At 34.8% G+C, this 20,926-nt stretch overlaps 1 protein-coding gene across 5 annotated transcripts in view; it reads right to left on the reverse strand.

Moving 5' to 3' along the window:
- ANKRD17 (ankyrin repeat domain 17) overlaps positions 1–20,926 on the reverse strand; it is a 155,236-nt gene that overhangs the window by 75,748 nt on the left and 58,562 nt on the right. For all 5 annotated transcript variants that reach the window (XM_045858251.1, XM_045858249.1, XM_045858254.1 and 2 more), the window contains exons 2-7: positions 16,948–17,101; positions 10,413–10,569; positions 6,847–6,994; positions 6,451–6,598; positions 5,074–5,307; positions 37–131 (exon numbers count right to left, since the gene is read on the reverse strand). In XM_045858251.1, the coding sequence (XP_045714207.1) occupies positions 37–131; positions 5,074–5,307; positions 6,451–6,598; positions 6,847–6,994; positions 10,413–10,569; positions 16,948–17,101 (936 nt within the window). The remainder of the gene's footprint in view (positions 1–36; positions 132–5,073; positions 5,308–6,450; positions 6,599–6,846; positions 6,995–10,412; positions 10,570–16,947; positions 17,102–20,926) is intronic.

Below are 20,926 nucleotides of genomic sequence, written 5' to 3' on the forward strand. Positions count from 1 at the left end.
TAAACATATTTCATATATGTATTTCACCAATCTTACCATACAAGCCTCCATTAGGGCAGTGTGCATTTCATCTGTTTTATGCTCTTGATCTGCGCCTGCTTCCAAAAGAAATCGCACCATCTCTAGGTGTCCTAAACCAAAAGGGTATCAAGATTACTTAAAAATCTTATTCCAAAAAAAAAAAGACAAAGTACAATATTTTTGAAAGTTTTACTTAAATTATAGCAATAAACTTTAAGTTTATCTTTAAATTTTTAAATATCCTTAAATATTTAAGTTTATCATCTGCTACAAGCTAACTTCAACCACTGAATACAACTCATGCAAGTAATCTTTGCTGTCCTACTTCTTACCCTAGAAAGTACTGCTACTAGAATCCTTGCTACAGGTGAGCAAAGATGGATGCTGTTAAAATCCAACACCCAGAACATCCACTTTACAATCCTTTTTTAAAAAGATTTTATTTTATTTTATTTTATTTCTTTTCAGAGAGAGGGGGAGGGAGGACAGAAAGAGGAGGAGAGAAATATCAATTGGTTGTTTGCATATCCCCAAATGGGGACCTGGCCTGCAACCCAGGCATGTGCCCTGACTAGCAATTGAACTGGTGACCTTTAGGTTTACAGGCCAGTGCTTAATCCACTGAGCCACACAAGTCAAGGCCCCTCTACAACCTTTTAAGAACCCAGGCATATTAGTTATTTTATTTATGGTATAGAATAAATTAGCTATTATGAACTAGAAGCCTGGCATAATCACAATCATTGGAGTTATTTGTATTAGAAAATGTGTTTAAAGTTTCAATAATTAAAACTTTTTAGGAATGACCACATGTAACTCAACAACTGCATATATAAAAATACCCTGAAATAATACTAGTTAGTCTATATTTATTCATTTATTTAGATATAAACATACATATACATATATAAACACACATATATACTTATGTTTATGTAGTCTCAAATAAACCATATGCTTCAGTTCAGATAAAGGCACCTTATGAGTAGTTATAGAGACAAATTTTAAGAAGGACTTCAGATGTGATACACCATTAAAACTAACACTGGTGAGTACGTATAGCATCTGCCTTATCTTGTTTTTGCTACCTACCCTGTACCACCCACCCTCCCTTTCCTCTGTCATTCTCCCTTCCCAAAAATCCACATCAGTGTTTAGTCTCAGTCTGAATTCTATCCCTTCCCATCTCCTCCTTGTCAATCTATATATGGTCTAGGAGACCTCACCAGAACTACAGGAAGGGGTCCTTGGATCCATGTTAAGTACTGAGATGTTCTCCACCAGCTCAGTTTTATATCCAGCTCCTAATTAAAGCCTGCATGCCCCTTTTGGAAAGCAGGATGGGGCTACAAGCAAAGCAGAGGAAAGAGTAACTACCTATTGCCCATCGTACTGCTTTTCTGGGTAGGTGGGCCTCACTAGTAAAATGCAGTTAGGTTCAAAAAGTATCTGTGAGAAGGGCAGAGAGCCACCCAACCAGTGCGCCCTGAAGAGGCTGCCTGGAGGCTTGATTAGTCTCCTTCCAGAAGATTAGCCTCTGACTAAAAAACCAACAGAACTGGGGAACTAAGGGACCTCAGCTGTGCTTCCTAATCACGCTGTAGCTGAAATCTTAACACCAGATAGCAAAAAACACTTTAGACAGACCATATATTCACATTTACTTAAATTTTAGTCATTTATGTATGTATTACTTTAACCATGTTTTTAAGGAAATTATTGCAAAAGAATTCTAACAACCTTGGTCACTCTGAAATTGAATGATACAAAAAACCACCAGGGCCAGGACTAAGGTGAGGCCAACAAAGTCCTGGGTGGAAAATTTAAAGGGGCATTCACTTGCAAGGTTGGGTAAGTGAAGATTCAGCCACTGAGAACTAGTGTCTCACCTTGCAAGATTATTTTCTTGATGCCTCAATGTCAAGAATTCACCTCTTAGCCCTGGCTGGCGTAGCTCAGTGGATTGAGCGTGGGCTGGGAACCAAAGTGTCGCAGGTTCGATTCCCAGCTAGGGTACATTCCTGGGTTGCAGGCCATAAACCCCAGCAACCGCACATTGATGTTTCTCTCCCTCCCTCTCTCTCTCCCTCCCTCCCTCCCCCCCTCTCTCTCTCTCTCTCTCTCTCTCTCTCTCTCTCTCTCTTTCTCTCCCTTCCCTCCCTAAAAATAAATAAATAAAATCTTAAAAAAAAAAAAAACAAAAAGAATTCACCTCTTATTTTATGACACAAACATGGCACAGATGCAGGTGATATGAAACATTAAATCGAATGGCTATGCAGAAATAAAATTACATGAAATTTGCTTTTTAAAAGTTCCTTAGTTTATAGCCATTCATCTGTCATAAAGGTGAAGTCTGAAAAATATCTGGCTCTGTGGATGTACTGTTAGAATGTAAAATCTATAGCATTTGCTAGCTAAAGACCAAAGCATCTTTTCAGACAATTATCTTGCCTTCCCCCAAAAGAGTATTTTTTAAATATGTTTTATTGATTATGCTATTACAGTTGTCCCATTATGCCTCTCTTCATTCCACTCCACCCTGTACACCCTCTCCCACCCACATTCCCCACTTCAGTTCATGTCCATGTGTAATAAGTTCTTTAGCTTCTACATTTCCCATACTATTCTTGCCCTCCTCCTATTTTCTACCTACCATCTATGCTACTTATTCTCTGTACCTTTTCCCCCTCTCTCCTCCTCCCATTCCCTTGTTGCTAACCCTCCACGTGATCTCCATTTCTGTGGTTCTGTTCCTGTTCTAGCTGTTTGCTTAGTTTCTTTTTGTTTTTGTTTTAGCTTTAGGTGGGGTTAATAATTGTGAGTTTGTTGTCATTTTACTACACGTCTTTTATCTTCTTTTTCTTACACAAGTCCCTTTAACATGTCATAAAATAAGGGGTTGGTGATGATGAACTCCTTTAACTTGACCTTATCTAAGAAGCGCTTTATCTGCCCTTCCATTCTAAATGAAAGCTTTGCTGGACAGAGCAATCTTGGATGGAGGTCCTTGCCTCCATGACTTGGAATACTTCTTTCCAGCCCCTTCTTGCCTGTAAGGTCTCTTTTGAGAAATCAGCTGACAGTCTGATGGGAACTCCTTTGTAGGTTACTGTCTCCTTATCTCTTGCTGCTTCTAAAATTCTCACCTTCATTTTTACCTTGGGTAATATAATTATGATGTGCCTTGGTGTGTTCTTCCTTGGGCCCAACCTCTTTGGGACTCTCTGAGCTTCCTGGACTTCCTGGAAGTCTATTTTCTTTGCCAGATTGGGGAAGTTCTCCTTTTTTATTTGTTCAAATAACTTTTCCACTTGTTGCTCTTCCTCTTCTCCTTCTGATACCCCTGTAAGTCGGATGCTGGAACATTTAAAGATGTCCTGGAGGTTCCCAAGCCTCTCCTCATTTTTTTGAATTCTTATTTCTTCATTCTTTTCTGATTGTATGTTTTTTTTCTTCCTTCTGGTCTATTCCATTGATGTGAGACCCAGCTTTCATTCCATCACTATTTTTTCCCTGTGCATTTTTCTTCATTTCACTTATTGTAACCTTCATTTTTTCATCTAATTTGTGACCAAAATCAACCAATTCTGTGAGCATCCAGATCCCCAGTGCTTTGAACTGTTCATCTGATAGGTTGGCTCTCTTTTGGTCACTTAAAAGTACTGGTTCTGGGGCTTTCAATTTTTCTTCTGTTGGAGACATCTTTTTTTTTTCCCTTTGGTCTGGTTGAGCCTGTTATGTATGAGCGGAGGAGCCTTAGGTGTTCACCAGGGCAGGGCACCCCAGTCACTGTGTTGTGACGCTGTATGCGGGAGTAGGGTCTGAGAGGGAACAATGGCACTTGCTCCATTCTCCGTGGGACCTCAGTCCCTTACACCGCTTTCCCTGAGCAAGCTGGGCCCCTCTTGTGGCAATTCCTGTGTGGGTGGGCTTGTGCACTTTGTGGGTCTTTCCAACGACCTCTCCTGTGAGGCTGGGAGTCTCTCCCTGCGCCTCAAACTCCACAGATGTTTTCAATCAGTGTCCTGAGGCTCTATTTCCCAGTGCTGGGATCCTGGGTTGTGCACAGTGCCTTGCTTTACAATCGCCGCCTCGCTGGGTCTGCCAGTTGCCACTCCTCGGCCGGGGTATGCCCGCTGAGGTCTGGTGCACCCCAGATACCTTATGTGCCCGGTCCCAATGCTCTCTGCTCTCTCAGCTGCACCCAGCTGCCCAACTCTACCTCTCCTAACTGTCTGGATGCATATGTCTATTTTAACTCCTTGGCTGTCCAACTTCCATACAGTTCAATTTTCTGTCAGTTCTGGCTGTTACTCTATTTCTAAAGTGTTGTTGTTCCTATCTTGGTTGTGCGAGGAGGCACAGTGTGTCTACCTATGCCTCCATCTTGGCTGGAAGTCCAAGAATATTTTTTTGTATTATCAACATTTACAGGCTGGTTTACATCACTTAAAATATCATATACCCTCTTTCTACAGCTATATAGGGGTAGGCATTCTCAATTTCAATCAGCTTTTACTTGTAACTTTACTAAATGTGTTGATAATACTCTAAAATTGTTCTTTTGAATTCAAACTCCTTCTATACCACTTTTCATTTTACTTCTCTCATCCATTTTCTTCAATTTTTCTCTTCTTAGTGTAAGAAATACGTTAAGTACCTTCTTGTCAATAGATCATTCTGGCTACTTTTATGGTGTTTTCTTTTAACTTACAGACTGAATATTGCTGGATTCAATAGAATTCTTTTGTTTGAAACTGAAAAATTATTCTGAAATGCAACACCATTTAAAAGAGCACACTAAAAGTAAGCAAATTTCTGATAAAATAACTAGAGCAGTAGTCATTTTTCACTGACCAAATTTTAAGAGTCTATATTTTAAGTTTACATATTAGACTTTTACTTTGAAAAACTTCCATCACTTTTATTGATCAGTTAATTAGTTGCGATATACCATTACATTTTAATTTTACTTTTTATTTTAATTAAAAAATATAAACTGTCATTTTACATATTTAAAACTTTGTTATAAAAACATTTATACTGTACCTTTATAACAAGCTAATGTAAGGGCACTCTCCTTAAATTCATTGGAATGCGTGTTAATGCCAGCCCCATTTTCTAGCAGCAATCTGGCTACTTCCACGTGTCCAGCACTTCCAGCTTCCATAAGAGGAGTATGACCATTTTCATTATGGTCCTCAATACTAGCACCGGATTCCAAGAGCACCTTTACAACATCTACATAGCCTCCAGCACAAGCATATGTAAGTGCTGTATTGCCTATTTCAGTGAAGAAAAACAAAAAACCATTGACATAAAAAAGCAGAATAAAACAATCTAATTTAGCATTAAAACAACTGAAATGAGAGACTATAATCTAAATACATTTAGATAATATACATATATATAATTCCCTTCCTCATTCCATTTTTTCTTACTGAAATCAACTACCCTTCTCTTTCCTAAAATCAGGGTCAAAGACATATGGATAATCAGATATACTCACCATGATTGTAGAGTTATAAAACAACTGAGCAATTCTGAAACTAACTTTTCAGATGAGAATAGGTTGTATTCATTCTAACTTTAATCAGAAAAATATTTCACAATCTTTGTTTTTTGAACTGTATATATTCATCATGTATAAGTACACCTCATACTGTCCCTTTTAATCATACATATCTATTTTCTGTACAACTTAAACATCAGTTAACTGATGAAAGTTAAAGTAATTTTGAAAATATTCCTTCTTTCAGGTTATAAGGGGGAAAAAAAAAATCAACTTTCTGGGTAAAATAAGGATTTCTAAAACTCCTTCAAACCAGATTCTGTGAACCTTAAAAAATATTTAATAATTTTGAAATCCTACATGAAAAAATGCATAGAATATATTTCCATATAATTTTAGAGTTTTTACACAAATCTATCTATGCCCAAATTTGAAAGAAAAAAATTAATTTTGACTGAAGTTATGTCCATTGTAGGACATAAGGTTTTCATATTATCTCTTTTTTCTATAGGACACAATGTAATAAAAGTAGGCAATGAAAGACCTGCCTTTTATTCCATATCCTACTTGTTCTCCATATCTTCTCTTCCCTTCTCCCTGAAAAATAGGAAACCAGGGTTCGCGAGCCATAGCTCACACCTCTCCATTTCCAAAATAGTGGTCCTTCTAACTGGGCCAGTGTGTAATCTAAAAGAATCTTAAAAGGACAAATAATTTCCCTCATACACAAAACAGGAGAATTTTCATTCAAAATATATTCTATATACTTTATACCTAATGTACAGACTCATGCAAACTTGCAGCACTTATAAGAGAATTGCAAAAGCATCACTAATGATGACTTTCATGTGCAATAATTATTACCAAAGAAAACTACTATTTAACAAAACTAAAAAAAAAAAAATACACATAACCTGTTGAAGACTGTGCATTGACATCAGCTTTATGAGCTAGCAGCAACTTCACAATTTTGACATGTCCTCCATTAGCAGCAGCCATTAATGGTGTAATGTCACCTTTGATTCCCCTATCTTCCACATTTGCATGCATTGCCAACAAAACCTTATGAAAAAAAATTTGTTTAAATATTAGAAAAAGATAATTTCATTTAAAAATTTGAACATATGTTAACAGCTATGTAATCATACTGTATATATAGTAAGAGAGCCAATAAACATGAAATGTAACTAACAGAAACTACTGGTTGACATGAGTCTAATGGTTGCTATTATTATTCCCTTACTGAGCAAGGCAGATTAAAAGCAAAACAAAATTTGAAAACCTACAAGCTTTATTTTGGTAATACAAACCTGTGCAAGCTCATAGTATCCAGCAGAACAAGCTAAACAAAGGAGGCTCTCCCCTTCCTCAGTGTGTTCATTTACACTTCGCCCTTCAATAAGCAACTTTCGCACAGCATTTACATCTCCTTCTGAACAGGCTTCTGCCAAACTGCGGCTATTAGGGGAAGAATATTACAATATCAGACTATGAGATTGTAGAACACCGTACAGTGTAGGTATTGAAGAGTAGTGCTAGGCAAGCATAATCATTTCAATAGGATCCATAGCAAAAACAACACTGAAAATGACTCAGTTCATTGAGTCTATAAATCTACATATAAAACTCATGAATTACAAACTTTAACACTACAAAACGTTTTTTGTTAGGCAAAAAATAAAGTTCAATTTACTATAATTATAAAGAAATCAAAATTTTAAAACAGAAAACTTTATAGAATATCACATGAACAAAATAAGGCTACAGTTACACTTCATTTTGTTCAGTTATTGAAAATTTTTAAATAAAATTTAGTTTAAAAGTATTTAATAAAATGAGTAAAACTTGTACTAATTTATAAAGGCCTATGCAAGATCTCCAACCAAGTAAAGAGAAATCAGGCAGGAAAAATGTGAGCATGTAATTTCGGCGATGATATAAATACCTGATAAGGAGATCATCTTTTTTTGAACTATTTACTTATGTCATCATGTTTTGGGAGAGCCTAAAAAATAATCTGGCGAGGCAAAGGCTGAATTCAAGCAAAAGAAAAATGGAAAAAGTAGAGTGACAGGAAATTAAACTGAGAGCAAAGTGTCTGCCCTATAAACTTCCCAGAACAATTCCAACAATGCGCATTTCTGAAGATTCTCTCACTTTTTGATAAAATTCATTATTAAAAACAAAACAAAACACTAAATCCAGCACTGTTAGTAAATATCCTCATTATTTAAAATGTTAAAGCAATTCATATATCACCCTCTTGAAAGATGGTCCTGTCAATCCAGATACTAAAGGCATCATTGATAACATCTTGTCTCTAACTCTATTATTACTAAATTCAGAACATTATCTTTAGCCCAGACTATGGCCAAGTGTCCTAAACAGTCTCCCTGATTTTACTCTTGCTCTCATTCAGGTTCTTTTCAATGAGGAAGCCAGAGAGATCTTGTTTAAAGGAAAGTAGATCACGTCACTCTTCTGCTCAGAAGGGCTCTAATCTCACTCAGTAGAGACCAAAGTCCTTACAGTCCTTAAAGATCTGAGCAGTGGCAGCATCCCACACTCTTCTTTTTTACTTCTATGGTTTTGTCACCTACTATTCTTACTTTTGCTCTTCACACTTTAGCCACCTTGACTTTCTTCCTTTTTATAAAAAATGCTAATTAGGCTCCAAAACCAAAATCTATGTATTTGCTGTCTCTCTTACCAAGACGGTTCTCTCAGACACAGCTCATTCCCTTACCTATTTTAGGTCTATGCTAAAAAGCCACCTTTTAAGTGAGGATTTCCCTAACCAAGCTATTAAAAATGCCACGTGGCCTCCAACACCAAACACTGCCTTTGCACTTTCCCATTCAACTGTCTCCTCCATAATACTTAACATTGTGTGCCATACTACATATTTTATCTACTCGTTAACTGTACTGTCTCCTTACCAAAGTCAAAGTTTTGAACAGCAGTTAATAAGCTTGTCTTTCATTTTCCATTTTATGGGATACTGACTTCTCCTAGACTCTCAGTGTTCTCTATCATCTTTAAACACATTTAGAACAAGTCGTTCCCACAAGACATTTCCTATATTAAGAACATACCTTTTCTCTCTTTCAGGTGGTCTCTCATTCTCTCCCTCCCCCTCAGGCACACATAGTCCTCTACCTTACCATTTAGACTTTCATTCAATTTCCATATTTGTATGCCAGCTTTAAAACAACCTTATAAAAACTATTCTAACAACAGCTGAACTTAAGAACTTATAAGCAAAGGGTACACTGAATTTGGCACATGATATTGCACTTAACTACTGTTAAAATCTGGCACATAGCACTCACTGTACCCTACTGGATTTCTCAAGCCTTGCTAAATAAATATGGTTGTCATAAACATGTTTACTGTTTTGATGATAATTTCTAGTATTTTCAATGTCAAAGAATCTATGATTTTTTTCTATTCTATTTCCACTTTTAATTGGCCTCAATACACTCTTCAAGGAGCTTTTAATTTTTTCTTGCCAGTCTTAGCAGGCATCACATTAAATATATCTAGAGATCAGTAATATTGTAGGCCAGAAAAACTGAACTGCTAAGAAATACAATCTGAGGTTACTGAAAGAAGGATCAACATATGAAAAGAATAATAAACTAATAAGAACAAAAAAACCCACACAAGTAACAAATAAAGATAATATGGAGCCAAGAGAAACAGCAAATTCATACTCTTGTTAATACTATATAACCACTCTTTCATGCTCTTAAAAGAAGTTGCATAAAAAATATACTATCATAAAAAAGGCAATTCTTGCCCTGGCCAGTGGCTCAGTTGGTTGAAGCAATCCCAAAAGGTTGAGGGTTCAATTCCCAGTCAGAGCACATACCTAGGCTGCAGGTGTGACTGCTGACTGGAGTGTATATGGGAGGTAACAGACTGATATTTCTCTCACATTGTTGTTTCCCTCACATTGATGTTTATCTTTTTATCTCCCCCCACCCTTCCTCTCTGAAATCAATGAACACATCCTTGAGTAAGAAATAATAATAAAAAAAAAATACTCCCATTTTCTCAACTGGTTAAAGGAAAATGCTAGAATAAATAAAATAGGTTCTTTTTAAAGGGAAAAGGAGTTTCTAAGTGAAAAAAGAAAGATGTATTAATGCTTTTTTCTAGTCATTACTTTGGAGTTTACATTCATTTTTTACTCTACTATATACATAAATGTTTTTACATGAGATAGTGATTTTTATTGCATGTCATCAGCAGCAAAACTTAAAAAGCTAAGTCACAAAATAGGTAGTAGTAAGCCCTTACTGTGCTACATAAAAGGAAAGGTAGTACATACAAAAATAAATGCATGTACTACAATGTGCGTGAATGTAGCACTTATATACTAGTAATGGGAACTAGATCTGTGACATTTTTTGACTGATCATAAAACAAACAAATAAAAACTTCACCCTTTAAAACGGTTAGATCCAAGTATATGCACTGGAAAATGGCATGACTAATTAGAAAGCATTTACTTCTTTGTCACCAAAACCTTAAAAGAAAACTAAACCTCAATCAGCAAAAGGTCTTTTATAACATATCCACTAAGAAATCATCTTTGCATTCAGGCAGACACTGGTGTCCCAGCTCTGCCACCTGTTACGTTACCTATTTAAATTTGACTAAGTTATATTTCTTATGCTCTTCATGAGTAAAATGGGTATAAAAACAAATTCCTTGCCTAAGACTTTTTGTGAGTATAAACAAAACAACACATGCAAAGTATATGGTATAGTGCCAGGAACAAAATAAATGTTATTTTTTAATTATTTTTTTATTTTTTAAGTTATTTAAAGGAAATTTTCTTACATTGATCAGAATGAAATGTACTTACTTGTCCGACTGCCCTGCATTTGCTGTGCTTTCAGCTCTCATACGGGTAAGTGCAGCAGCAGCTTCATCCAACGCACAACTAACAGATGATGTCAATCTCCGAAGCACTTCAGGATCTGCAAAGGCTTTACCATCAGCCGTGGACAATTTGCCTATTCCTATATATTTTCACACCAAAGTGAATGCATCCAAAAGAAGGAATAAAGCAAAATTCAAGTTACTTAACTATATACGCTATTAAATAACTTACAAATTGTACATTGTAAATATACATTACCTGCCCTGAATCTTTTGGGAGACTGCTCTTCTCCAATTCTTTGATAATCTTATTCCTTCTGAGTGTTCTATACCACTTGATCCTGTGACTCACTAGTGCTAGAAATGAGTCTCTGGCTATACTGGGACAATTAGGAATCCTCACTCAGACTTTTGGCATAGGTTTGAAAGAAGAACCTATGTTCAAAGGCTGCTAAGTTGCCAAGATGTGAGTCTTGAACTATTTGACCTCTTTCATTACCACAAATGAAAGACTACCCCAAAATATGTCAACACAGGAAAAAGAACAGAAAAATAGAAAGGAGACAGGGTTCTGGTAAAGTTATTTTTGACTCACTGACACCAGTAGTGCCAGAAGCCAGCACCATCCTTATACTTTTTAGTAGATGCCCACTTTTAATTAAGAATGTTTAGTTGGGCTACTATCACTTGTGACCAAAAATGGCCTAATAAAACATTATAGGCTATGTAAAAGATAACTTATACTTGAATACCTATTTATTTCAAATTATGACTATGAATTACATACAAAATCTTAATGTACCATATTTTCAAAATTCAGAATAGCAAAAAAGAAAAAAATTTCAAAAGCAGAAATGGTTAGTAACCATCTGCATGAAATATAATTTATTCTCTTCCACATATCACTATAAAGTAAGTTTATCTCTAACCTTTCATATTCTAACTTAGTAGTGCTTAATCCAGGTTGTCTATCAGGGAGTGGACCTTTATAAAAATATAGATGCTGAGTTAGCCTATATGTAACTTAATAAGTAGGAAGTGAGGCCTAGGCATCTACATATTATAAAAGCTCTAAGAAGATTCTGATGCACATCTAGCATTAAGAACCTTCGTTCTGACTTGAAGACAAACATCTAATATCATGATGGATATTACAGAATCCCCGCTACTCAACATGTGCTCTATGGACTAGAAGCATTGCGACCACTTGGCAGCTTGTCAGAAATGTATAGTCTCAGGTCCTAAGATTTACTGATCCAAAATGTACATTTTTAAAAAGGATCCCGAAGTGATTCACATGCACATTCAAGTTTTTTTTTAAACTATTATAGGTTTTAAAACATACTATTTAACTAGCAGACCAAAAAGACCACTCAACTGGAAATAATAAACATTTTATGCAGGTTTCTCCTAATAGCAGAAGGGCTAAAAATTTTGTTTAAATTTTAAAAGAGAAAAATGTATACCTAATTTGCCTTTTATTCTGAGAAATCTAAATGGTCAAATATTACATATGTGAAATAAAAAACAAATCTGGCAAGTAGCCTTTATGGTTTTAGATATAACATGTGTTCAGAGCAGTCAAATTTAGTATTTGCTACAATCAAGACATGCAAAGAATAAAAGCACTTTAGTCTTTTAAGACTGATACATACTGTAGAATTTGTGACACCAACAGTAAAAGCCAACTGTAGACTAAAGCTGCTCTAGTAATATTTCTTCAAAAAGACACCATGCTTAGATAAGTATCCTAAGGCACTATTGAGGTCAAGGTCACAGATCCATTTTTTAAAGAGAGAATTAGCTCCAATTTTTTTCACCAACTCAGATTAGCTATCTAACAACAATTTCTCAGTGTTAGCAACAGTGAGGATACATCTGGATCAGTAGAAAGTAATCATTCACTGCTTAAAAAAAACAAAGAAAACAAAATATCTCATATTAAATTTTTATGAACTCATTTTCATAAGTAAAGATAACTATTTTAGTAAGGATAACTACAAAGTAAACTAATACATATGGTAACCTCTCACATGAATCAAAAGTGATGGGGACTTAATTTTATCTACTGTGAATTATGGAAATCCTTTTTTAACTAGTCATATTCAGTTATTACATATTAATCAGTATATGTCAAAAAACAGTACATACATATGATGGCCAGATTGCTCCCAAATGCTGACTTTTAATCAGTTGAACAAAAGAGCCATATAACCTCAGAAAGATGCCCTGGCTGGTGTGGCTCAGTGGATTGAGCACCAGCCTGGGAACCAAAAAGAAAGTACAAGAAGGTTACCTAGATTTCAGATTTTAAGATAATTTTAGGGTAATTATTTTTCCCCTTTTCCTCTTATAACTTACTCAAAGGAGAGCTAAAATCCAACAGGAACTCCATCTTTGATAAAAGTAACAGACATTTGTAAATTTAAGGTAATATTTATGAAGGCAAAGTAAGTAAGAGACGTAACTGCTTCGCAGAAGAAAATAAATGAAAACGTAGATATCTAGAGAAACAAGGTGATCATCCCAACAGCACTCAGGAATTATAGGTAGCAGATACAAGGGTGAGGCCTGGGTCAGCAGAGAGCCTAACTAAACACCTATGAGAAGCAGTCGGACACTTAGACGCCATCCCCAAACTGCACAGCCAGGTGATTATTATCAAATAAAACAAACCAGAACAGAAAGGCCTTGCACTAAGAGACCAAGTACAGAGAAGGAGGGGATGAGATACTAAAGTGAAAATCAGGGAGTTAAGTAAATGCACGTGATGAACAGTGAGATCCTCAGCCCCCAGCCAACTTTTAGTTCCCTAAATGTTGGCAGCCAGACTTCACTAGACAAAAACTGGCAGATATCTCTCTCAAGAATTTGAACAGCCACTGACAAAAGGCTTCAAGATACTGACATTTCAGAGTTCTCAAGGAAATGGACAGGTCTCTGTCCGATCACTGTATATTATGAATTCTAAAATATTCCCAAGATTACCCAGCTGTAGTATACACACTCTACATAATTCTTGGGACTGTGAATTTGTAAGATTTTTATTGCCATGATTACGTTATGTTATAGGGCACAGAAGACCTGAAAATAGGGAGATTATCTGGATAGGCCTGACCTTATCACATGACCCATATAAAGATTTCTTTGGCTGACTGGAGAAAAGGAAGTCAGAGGTGCAAAGCATAAAAAGGAGTCAAATATAGAGGGTGCCACATGTTAAAGAATGTGGGTAAACTCAAGGAGGTAAGAGCAATCCTCGCTAACAGTCCGTGATGGAACTGGGACCTCAGTCCTACAACTTCAAGGAACTGAGTTCTGCTACCAACAATAGTAAACTTGGAAGCGGACTCTCTCCTACAGCCTACAGATGAAAACTCAACTCAGGTGACACCTTGATTTCAACCCATGAGACCCTGAGCAAGAGAATCTAGCTGTACTATATGCCCTAATGTCTGATCTAGAGAAACTAAAAGATAGTAAATGGGTATCATGTCACACTATGTTTACTGTAAATTGTTATGTTACAATAGAAAACTAGTTATATTTGCATATATAATATATATGATATAATATATAATAAACACTCTACGCATAGTAAAACCTACCAGTTTACAAAACATGAATGTACACATTTGAATTTAGCTTTTAATGGCATTGCTATTGACTACAAACAAAACCCAGAGTTCACCTGGCATTTGAAATCTTAAATGTGAAAGGATATAAATATTCAAAGTAAGATCAAAATATTAAAATGCCAAAAACTGTAATGCTTCTGAGAAAGAGTAAGAAAAAGTGGCAGAGATATGAGAATATCTCAAATAAGTATAATGTCAAACTTCTGAACTGTAACACCAAGAATTAGGGGACAGTGGAGCAGTAACTTCAAAGTCTGAAAGAAAAGTGATATTTAAACTAGCCCTCTATATACCAAGTCAAACTATCAAGTATGAGGAGCATATGAAAGGCCTTTTCAAACAAGGTCTCAAAAACTGTTCTCAAGATGCCTAAACTGTAATCAATCACAACACCATAAAAAAAGAAACAACAACAATATCTATGTGATATATAAGGAAACATAAATACCAGGAATGACTACTCTTGCCAAAAACTAAATGAACTAAAATCAGGTCAAATATCTGAATCTAAATTCTGATTTGGGAAGTAACACACAGAAGTACAACTGGGAAAATCCATAAAGTTAGAGAAATGATTCAATTTCTTTAAAGTAAGCAGAAAAAAATGAAAGAAGAACTGCTGATTAAAAGACACTTAAGAAAGATCAATAACAACAAAAATAATGTAAAACTTTCTTGAACACTAAGTCAAATACACCAACAGTAAAAATGACCATTATAAAACCATTGGGAAAATCTGAACAGACAGGATTATCTGGCAATATTAAGAAATTACTATTACTTTGCTTTTTAGATATGCAATGGTATTATGGTTAGATTTCTTTTTTTAAAAAGTTCTTAACTTTGAGTTACATACCGAAGGATATATTTATATATGAAATGTGATGCTTAGATTTGCTTTAAATTCACATATGGACTGGGAGTTAGTGAGGTGGTAAAGTGCAAAGGTGAAACAGGAGTGTTCCTACACTGATGGTTGTTGAAGCTGGATGATAGATACGTTAAAGATTCACTGTACTATTCTCTCTGGGTTGTATGTGACATGTTTTATTTTAAAAGGGAAGAAAATAATCGAGGGAAGGAGAGGAAAAGTGAGAGAAGGAAAAATGAAGAGAGGGAGGGGCCTGCTACTTGTTAGCTACTATAAAGAAAACAGAATGGAACTCTACCTTGAAAAGCAGCTCCTTTCACCTGCAATCAACCTGGTTCTGCCTCTTGGAGCCACAGAAAACAAACATCCCTCCTGTATTCAACCTGAGTCTTCTCATCTCCAGGAGGAAGGTTCCCTGTTCCTCTTATAACACAATCTCAAATAATTTCACAATACCTCCCACATAAAACTTCTGTAACAACATCAAATTTATGGCAAACGCTAAATTGTATCTCTATTCTTCTGTACAAATAGTTTCTACACTTAAGGACAGAACCTTGCATATGCCCTTACTATGTTTTTATTGTATTTGGTTAAGATCCCTTTAATAATCCATTGTAAAAGTTTACCCAAGATAGAAATAAAACTTAAACATGAGTCCTTCAAATATTTAGATGCTGTGTTAAAAGGTATTTACTGAAAATAATTACCAAAGAGTAGCTGGTCAGCATTACGCTATAATTAAGTAGCAGTTTACAAGCATTGCATGCACAATATACAGCATATCTTGGTGTTCAAATCATGAAAAAATTAAACAATTAATGCTCATAGTATATTTATGTCTACTTTAGAAAAGTTAACAAAACATATGGTTATTTAAATAATCAAGAGTTGCTATTCTCTTATAGTTAATGCCATACACACACACATATCCACGGTGCTAAACCTTTGATTATGTTATGTGATCTCTCATTATGTTAGTAATTAAAACTGTTCCTATAGGAACAATATAATGATGATACACTTTACAAAAATATAATGACTCATTTTACAGGGTTTTAAGAGACAGACTATGACAAAAAGTGGGGGAATTATATATATGCAGTCAATTCTCATTATTCATGGTATTTATGTTCTGTAGAGTTGCTGGGAACACTGAATTAATGCATACCCAACCACTGCTCCTACAGGAAAACAAGGGTAGGGTTCTTCAGGCCTCTGGTTACAATATTTTCATTAAACAATCAATATATGTTTGTTTTATGTGTTTTTGTTTGAAAACAACTTTTTAAATATATAGTTGATTCATTAACATTAAACACGTGACTAATAGCACTATATACCATAACTCATGCCTGAGAGAAGCTTATCTAACGTGTTTTTCTTATCTAACATGTGAAGACACATCACAGCCTTCTCACATTTAGAAACACTAAGTAGCATTTCAACATTATACTTGGGGGCCATTTTAAACAGTGAAATTACCAACAAAAGGTACAAAAATTTTTAAAATGTGGCACGAAGTGGATCGTGAAAAGGACACTTGTTTACAGTGAGAGCTGAAACAAGGCAGAATATTGCCTTATTCCACCTCAGTGGGGAGCACTCACTGTTCACCACTGTGTGAGGCGACTCAAATTTTTCAACGTTCTGTGCATTTTTATGAAAGACTAAAAAAGTGCTTCAAGTACTAATTCTGGGGTACAAATACATTTTATTAAGTAGGCAAATTCACTAACATGGAATTTGGGACTAGTGAAAATTGACTGCATATAAGAAGTCCCTCTTTATAAAAAGGTTGACAGTAACCTTATGTTTTACTCTTGTAATGACAATATTCTTTTAATGAACTGTTCCATGTAATTCTCTAAAAAATAACACATTAACCTTTATGAACAGTATTATACTAAACACCCAAGATCATACCTTGATAACAGGAATTCTTTAGATTTATTGTAATTTGACATAATTAAGTAGACTTATTACATATGTGTAATTTGCAGACTTACCTGCAGCTTCTAGTAAAGCTTCCAGTCTAGCTTGTGTTTCTGGATCTACTGTCCTGAGGTCTGCACCATCAGCAGTACCTGATAAGAGCAACTTGGAAGCCGTTTCCAGCATTGGATTTTCCAAATCATCCTGATCCAAAATGAAAGACTCCACCTAGAAAACAAATACAAACAGAAAGGAAGGGAGGGATGAAAGGAGAAAGGGAAAGAAGAGAAATAAACAGAAGAAAAAGAGGAGAGAAAAAATATTTTAAAGTAAATATAAATGATAATAAATGCAAAACAGTCCTAAAGTCAATGGTATTACATAAACCCACTGTTTAATTAAAGGAGAAAATTACATATGTAGAATAATTTAAAATGTATTATTTACATGCGTTTTCATTTTTTTAAACAGTTTTAATTTGGTGGAGTGAGGGTCTAGTAGAAGGAGGTTACAAGGTTAATTCTTAAGACTGTGAAACCTTTGACTTAGGTAGAGAACCTAAATCAGCTGTCCTTAGATGATTTGCTCTCAGGGCCCCTTTGTTACATGTATAAAGGACTGCATCCCAAAAACTTCACACAAAGGTTAAATGTACTATTATTTACCATATTGGAAATTAAACTACAATATCAAAAAATACGCATTCATTAACATCACCACTGGTTTCATCAGAAAAGTTTTTAAGTTCAGGAAAGCTGTCAAGCCCAGGCAAATACATTTCCAAAATTCTCATTTGTGCTTGAAAGCTTAATTTTATCACCAGCAACAAAACGCTGCCAATCGTTTCTTTTCCTTGATAGGCTCACTTCTATCATTTCTAAGAACTTTTGACAAAAAAACAAGTTTGATCAGTGTAATATGTCTGTCAGTTATATTTTCAAGCAAAAATGGCATTTCAGGAAAAAAAAAAAAAGGAGCTAATTCACCTGACACCCACCCAAAATCCTGACAAATGCTCTTCCTCCAAAAACCATCCTTTTGTACATGGCCAAAGTGCTTTATGTGTACTTCTCGTTTTGTCACACACACTGATTTTAAAATGATATGTAGTCAAAAGTAGAAATTTCATAAAATTAACATGTACCACTTCATTAAGATTATTCTTAAGGTGAAACTGGCTTTTTAAAAAAATCTGAGCATATGGCAGTGAAGGATACAATGATACTAGTACAGTTTTAAGAATTAGAAAAGAGCAAACTTCTAAGACCCAGGGACAAGTCTGTTTTGACATTTTTTATCATAGTGCTACTTATAAACAGGAGTAACTGTTATATTTTATTAATACATTCAATACAGACGGTTAAATTTGGAGGTAATAATGCTTCTCTCCAAATTCCTAAACTAATGCAGTTTAACGTAAAATAACACTGCAAATTTCTAATATTTCAAATACAAATAAACACAGAGCAGTCTGAAGATAATCTCAGTAAATATTTGAAAAACTTCAGTGTGTTAATTTTAACCAATCCATATAACAACTATTAAGATGGAAGTGAGTTAAGACAAGTTTCTAACGAAAAAGTTGCCTTGCAGTAAAATTTTCTGATAAACAATGTTATAATTCTTCAATCCAGTGAAAGAAGACAAAAAAAGTAAAGGAAATACACATAGAAAAATGAACATAGGTAAACTAAACAGATGAAAACAAATAACATTTTAAAATGTTAGAAAACAAAAGATCTAAAAGGGTAATGCATGGTTAAGTGCCAAATTAAAAGTAAAGATGAGAGGTACTAAAACTGTTTAAAGAAGGCACTGAGTACATGAAAATATGAAAGTACATGAAAGGATTCTGACTGAAATAACTAATTTGTACAAGAGAAGGAGAGAAAAAAGAATGTGTCCCTGGTAGACAAATACAAAATTTCTATATACTAGAACAGAGGGTTTACTGTAGAAAAAGTCAGAAAGTTAAAAGTTAATTCATAGAAAGTATTAAATTTCAATTGAAAGTGATTTTCAAACACAAACTTCCCTATACCTGGCATCTTAACTAAGCTTGGTAAAAATTTACTAAGAAAAATGCATGTCAGTCTCTTCATGAGAGACAGGTAATTACAGAAATGTTTTCTTATTGACTTAAAACTTCTCCACAAACTCTGATTTTTTTTAATACTTATTTTTAAAGAGAGGGGAAGGGAGGGAGAAAGAGAGGGAGAGAAACATCGATATAAGAGAGATATACTGATCGGTTACCTCTAACACCGCCCTCCACTAGGGACCTGGCCTGCAACCCAGGCATGTGTCCTGACTGGGAATCCAACTGGCAACCTTTTGGTTCACAAGCTGGCACTCAATCCACTGAGCCACACCAGCCAGGGCTCTTATGCTGTTTTTTAAGTACACTATCCTTACTACGTGAAAATTGTGGTAACTTAAAAAGCAGTAAACTCAAATAACTATGAAATTCTATACATAGATTTTAAAAGATATTAGGATAAGAAAAGAATAGGAATAAATATTTGTTATAGGCTCCCTACTGCCAATGTAAGATTAATGATAACTAATTTCAAGGATACTGTTTGGATCCGAACATCAGCTTACCAAAACTGCTTCAGCTCCTACCTATGAGATCTAAACAGCACTCTCAGCCACCTCTAACTTTCTATTCTGCATAATTTTTTCACAAATTTATCACACATGACTTACTACATATATTTATTGCCTTTCTAACCTTCATGGAAACAGGAACTTCTTTGATTCACTGATATATATCAAGCAACTAAAACTATGCTCATCACATTTTGAGAACTTAAGTAATTCTAGAGTTAATAAAAGATGGTTTGGGGAACTTGTCCTTTCAGATTATTATAAAAAGCATTTAGAGAAAGTGAGTTAGCTACAAAAAATGAATTTAAGGATGTATTTATACATATAGAAAAATTATAATTAGAAAGCAGGTAAAGCAAAGTGCTATCTTCACTGATTATTTATAGAGGATTGATTATACTAGCTTCTATACTTTTGTGCATATTAAATTCTTTTGGTTTTGAAAGATTAAAGGTGACATTTTACTGTAGATTGCTTTTGTTTAAAAAGTTATTCTTTAACAGTTATTCATTATTCTTTAAAAATTATTCTTGTGGGATGGGAGTAAAGAACAGAAAACTGTACTTGAACAATGATTAAAATAAAATTAAAAATTAAAAAATATTCTTTAATTTTTTAAATTATTCTTTTACTAACTAGTAATACTATTCAGGTTACCAAAATAATTAAAATCCTTTTTACTTTCTTCCCAAAATGAACTTAATATAAACACTTGGCAATATAAAACAAGGTCTAGATATGTTTATGCCATTAATGGTACTCTTCTACACTCAAAACACAAAGACACATGGGACTTTGGAAATGTATGGACACCCATCCAGGGGTGTCAAGCTCATTTTCACCAGGGGCCAGATCAGCCTTACAGTTGCCTCCTAAGGGCTGAAACAATTTAGGACTGTATAAATGTAACCACTCTTTAACTGTTAAGGCGTTGAAATTACATTCAGCCCTTTGAAGGCAACTGTGAGGCTGATGTCACCCCCAGTGAAAATGAGTTTGACAGCCTTGTGCTAGACCAATAGCGAATATAAGCATTACATTTCAAACTAACTCCTCTTCAAAAGATATATTAGCACTGCCATTACAGAAGACCAGTCCATTTTATAGTATAATACCTGGTATTCATTTCAAAGGATATATAGTATATTCTGATAGTACAATGGGACGGCATATATACAACCTTCATTCAATTTACTACATATTCATTTACAACCAATTACATAGTATGTGCAAAGCAATAAGACAGCCAAAGGAGAATGTAAATGCTCTAATTTTATCATAATCAATGCCTTCCACAAACCCATAATATAGAAAGGCTAGAAAGGCAACTCAATGTGCAAATAGCTAATATATCAAACAAGATTTAGAAATTGTTTTAAATAGGTACTAATAATTACACAGAGGAGAAAAACAATTCTGAATGAGTAATAAAGAAAATAATGC

The sequence above is a fragment of the Phyllostomus hastatus genome, unplaced genomic scaffold (assembly GCF_019186645.2).
Source record: "Phyllostomus hastatus isolate PE091 unplaced genomic scaffold, TTU_PhHast_1.1 phas_scaffold_1674, whole genome shotgun sequence".
Taxonomy (NCBI): domain Eukaryota; kingdom Metazoa; phylum Chordata; class Mammalia; order Chiroptera; family Phyllostomidae; genus Phyllostomus; species Phyllostomus hastatus.